Below are 4,536 nucleotides of genomic sequence, written 5' to 3'. Positions count from 1 at the left end.
GGTAATACAAATGAACACACAGGAAGATAGTATACATGTAGCTATATAGGTATAACAGTTATTAGTTACTGAAATTGTTGTTGAAAGCATTTCACAAAATATTGAGACATGAATACAAAATATACATTTGGAAATTAATCGATTTTAATCGATCATCGATCGGTTACACACAAGTGATGATCGATCACAAAAATTCAACCGATTCCCAACACTATGATATATATATGTTATATATCATAAAAAGTAATAATATCATACCATTTCCTAAGTCATCAACTTGATTGTTGTCCGGAACAACAAGTGGCACATCACTACATCTTCCTTCATTTTTTGTACTTGTATTGCAAGAAGACCCCTGATATCGGAAATACTCCACTCGTCTTCCAGAGCTATCATACACAAACCTTTTATATTTTGGCCCCTTTCGTGCAAATCTTCGTCGCATTTTTCAAATCTGAAACATAGAGATCATCGCTTATTCAATATATCCATTCATTATTGATTAGTGTAAGGACTGGGACTATTTACTTTTGAAGTAAACCGAAAGTAAAAATTACTCTCTCAGTCCAGTGTGAAAGAGTTACCAGTATTATAATTGCAATGGGTTTGTGGGTTTCATCCAGTACCCCAATCTTCCTCTGCACTGTCGTCTTAATTGCATCTATTTTTGATTCTTACAAACTTGGCAATAATATCTTAGTTTCAAACTGGGCAATAATAGGCAAAATGCAACATCATTATTATATAGCCTGCTCATGGCCAAGACGCAGTCATCCCTAAAGCAAATGCCGTGCAACTTATTTGTATACTGGTACATTGTGGTAAGTTGATATATCGACTTATCGTAATAGCAATGATCATTATTGGTGATAATAAAGCAGATCACAAGCACTTGCCTCAGGACAGGACCAACAACGTATCTAGGCCTAAACTCAAGTCATATCATATTACACTTTCCGGCAGATTTTTTTATTAGATACTGTATTATATATTCAGAATGCGGACGTCACATTATATAACGTTGAAGCTTTAAAGTCATAGAATTTAGGCCTAGGCCCATGCGATGGATTTATCTGTTGGGCAGAGTCAAGTGCTATGAATAGATGAAGATTATTCCTTTATCCTTACCTGGTCATGTTATCGGGACTTATCTGCCTCTTTTTCAGATACCGTTGGCGTGGAGCGGTCTGTCCTCTATTATATAAATACATGTGGTCAAAAACCACAATGGCGTACACAACGCTGAATCATAAATGAATGGCGCGCACGGGCCTAGTTTATAACCTACCTCTTTGCATTGAAGAGTTCAACATCCCAGTATCCATCCCGTGTTCTGCTTGAAGTGTTAACACCAATACCGCACGGTATACACGGTATCCCGTGTTACGCTTCCTAGCGGCTAACCCCACTAACACAATACCGCTTGAAACGTATAACCTCAGTCGTATCGGGTGGGCATGTAGCGATTTAAAGGAATATTGCACAAAATTATTGCATATATATATTAGTCCGCCTGAAGTAGCCTGGGAGAGCAGAAAGGCCTTACAGCAATGTTTTTCATTATCTTTTTATAATCTACCTTTCGAGGACATATTACATTTTCTTATATACATGTACTATCAAATCCACTCAACTCTCTTACCATGTCATCTTTGAACGATTGCGTGAGATGGCCACATCCAATCTTCTCCAGGATGACTTCAATTGGATCAACTTCAACTGTGAACAAATTTCTTAAAAGTGCAGTAAATACAATCTTCAGACAAACATAAAAATATACAATCTAAGGTCAAGTAAAATTATAGTTGTGATTCCTCTTTCCAGACTATCACTATTCTTTTTAATGCTGATCCAATTGGTCTCGAGTTCAAACCAAATTTCATATTCTAATTCCCAGTATAGCCACTCAAAACAACGTACTATCCCCTAAATGCTGACCCTTTTTGAAACATTTCATCAGATTTATCATGCTCTGACCAAGTTATACATTTTAGTTCATAAATCACAGAGGATCTGTGTAAATAATTGTCAGGTCCAGATATTTGGACACTTGCTTGATAATGTACATCAATGATCGAAGGCCAAACATCACCTGTTTAAGTGTTAACATTATACACCCTGTGGTAGGTTAGTCTGTAAGGTACTGTACGGTAGTGATGAGCTACCAGTCCTTTGAGATTCATTTGACATTGTAAACAGAATTTGTTATTACAGATAATGGACAATTCTTAAACAAATACTGAATACACCTCTCAATTAGTTACTCACATATTTGTAAGACAATTCATGAAGTAGGAGTCTGAAACGTAGCTGTCAACTTTGTAAGAACTGCCATATTGAAGAGAGCGGGTAATACTTAATATTAGGCCTAGATCCCAAACTGTTAAAAAACCCGGATTTCAGTTTTTGCCAATAAGAAAAAGGAAGTGGTCCAGGGGCCTTATTATGGTCGGACAGGTCACCTGAATTCTGATAGTGATATGAACTAATTATACCTTATCCCCTCTCTAGGGAGAAATGTGAGACCCATGCCATGATTCATAATTTTGGTAAAAGACCTTCAGACCCTTCCATGTATGGAAGTTGAATCCACCATATACTGTACCAAAGGTAGAAGTAGCTAGAGAAGATTTTTCAAATTTTAGTCAATTTGAGCACTTTTCGCCCCTCCCCTCAAGTCCCTGGGGGTCAGACAATGCCAATTTGCACAGGGGCTTGGCACGATTTTCCAAATGATGGTCCATATATATCTGTATATATATGGACCATCATTTGGAAAATCGTGCCAAGCCCCTGTGCCAATGTATGTACTATTCAACAGCCATCCCATACTGATAGTTCTAGTATGGGTTAGACTATATTATTTTCTATGGCAATTGAATAATTAATGCTAAATATTATGTGTTCCCTATATAAACTACAGTAAAATTTGCCCCTACCCGGGGGAAACCCGAGACCCCAGGGACAGGGTCATAAAATTCACAATTTGGTAAAAGACATAATAGGCCTATAAGAGCTTTCAATCTATGAAGAGTACCGGATTTGAATCCACTGTTTGGGAGCAGAGAAGATTTTTGAAATGCTAATTTAACTTTTTTGGCCTCGCCTCTCACTCTCAGCACGCAGGCCTCTGCGGGCAGTCAGTGCCAATATATGCATACATGTACTATTCAACAGTCATTTCAAACCGACAAATCTAACAAAGTATTTTTTACATCAATGAATCCTAAGGAAAAATATGACACGAACTAAATACACGGTATGACATCTTAAGTTTGATTTTAAAAATCAGTCCAGCCACGTGGACAGGTGGTCGAGTAGCCCGAATGATTCTGGTCGTTTTACTATGGCCAGATCGCAGTGAATACATTCCTTAGCTAGTAGTAACAACGAAGGTTGAAATACTTTCAATGCAAAGGTGTAATATGTAACAAATTATTGGTAAGGGTACTTACTTGTATTTCCAGAAGTTGAAGCCATCTTGTAAAGGCGCGCGGTGAAGCATCCCTATCCTCCAGACGCTTTGGGTTAAATACGCATGTGAAATTATGGGAACGTCCTTACGCGAGGGAGCGAGAGTGCGAGGACGGCCGTTAATGACTAATCTCGCGTTCTCGCGTTCTCGACTTTAGGTCGAGAACGCGAGAATGCGAAAACGCGACGGCGAGGGAGCGAAATCGCGACGGCGAGAGTGCGAGATTAATCTCGCGTTTTCGCCGTCGCGTTTTCGCATTCTCGCCGTCGAGTTTTCGCATTCTCGCGTTTTCGCTCTTTCGCAATCTCGCGTTTTCGCTCCCTCGCCGTCGCGTTTTCGCATTCTCGCGTTCTCGACCTAAGGTCGAGAGTGCGAGAATGCGAGATTTGATACTTGGCCCTAACGAGCCACCATAATTAGGCCTACTTACCTTATACTTCTGGTATTCCAAATTTGTGTAATAGTTGGAGAACAAATCCCCAAATATATCATCTTTAAACATTTAATATTAATCCTTGAATGTACTGTAGATGATATTCTTAGACAACGTTTAAATTGTTAGCTTATTACTTCAGATAATTGAGGCTCATCTAGTAAATCGAAGGTAGCATATAAAACAGTTAGGCCTATATATGTGTCAGTGTATCAGACTTAATAAACATTTTTTTCAGGATTTTGATTCTACTCACCTTCATCACCTTCATCACCCACAGACATACACACAACAAAACTGTCATGATGAGGTTCTATCTATTACCGGACTTCCTTACGCGAGGGAGCGAGAGTGCGAGGGCGGCCGTTAAGGTCTAATCTCGCATTCTCGCACTCTCGACCTTAGGTCAAAAACGCGAGAATGCGAAAACTCGACGGCGAGAATGCGAAAACGCGACGGCAAGAATGCGAAAACGCGACGGCGAGAGAGCGAGATTAATCTCGCGTTTTCGCCGTCGTGTTTTCGCATTCTCGCCGTCGATTTTTCGCATTCTCGCGTTTTCGCTCTTTCGCATTCTCACGTTTTCGCTCCCTCGCCGTCACGAGTTTTTCAATGTATTTTCTTGAAA

General features: G+C 39.6%; 1 protein-coding gene across 1 annotated transcript in view; it reads left to right on the top strand.

The window, feature by feature from the left end:
- LOC117331250 overlaps window positions 1-41 on the top strand; it is a 12,737-nt gene extending 12,696 nt beyond the window's left edge. The window contains exon 6 of the mRNA XM_033889851.1: window positions 23-41. Within this exon, the coding sequence (XP_033745742.1) occupies window positions 23-41 (19 nt within the window). The remainder of the gene's footprint in view (window positions 1-22) is intronic.
- Window positions 42-4,536: the final 4,495 nt, after the last annotated feature.

The sequence above is a fragment of the Pecten maximus genome, chromosome 7 (genome assembly GCF_902652985.1).
Source record: "Pecten maximus chromosome 7, xPecMax1.1, whole genome shotgun sequence".
Taxonomy (NCBI): Eukaryota; Metazoa; Mollusca; class Bivalvia; order Pectinida; family Pectinidae; genus Pecten; species Pecten maximus.
Note: the sequence above shows the minus strand (reverse complement) of the source record. Positions and strands in the feature narration are given on the sequence as shown.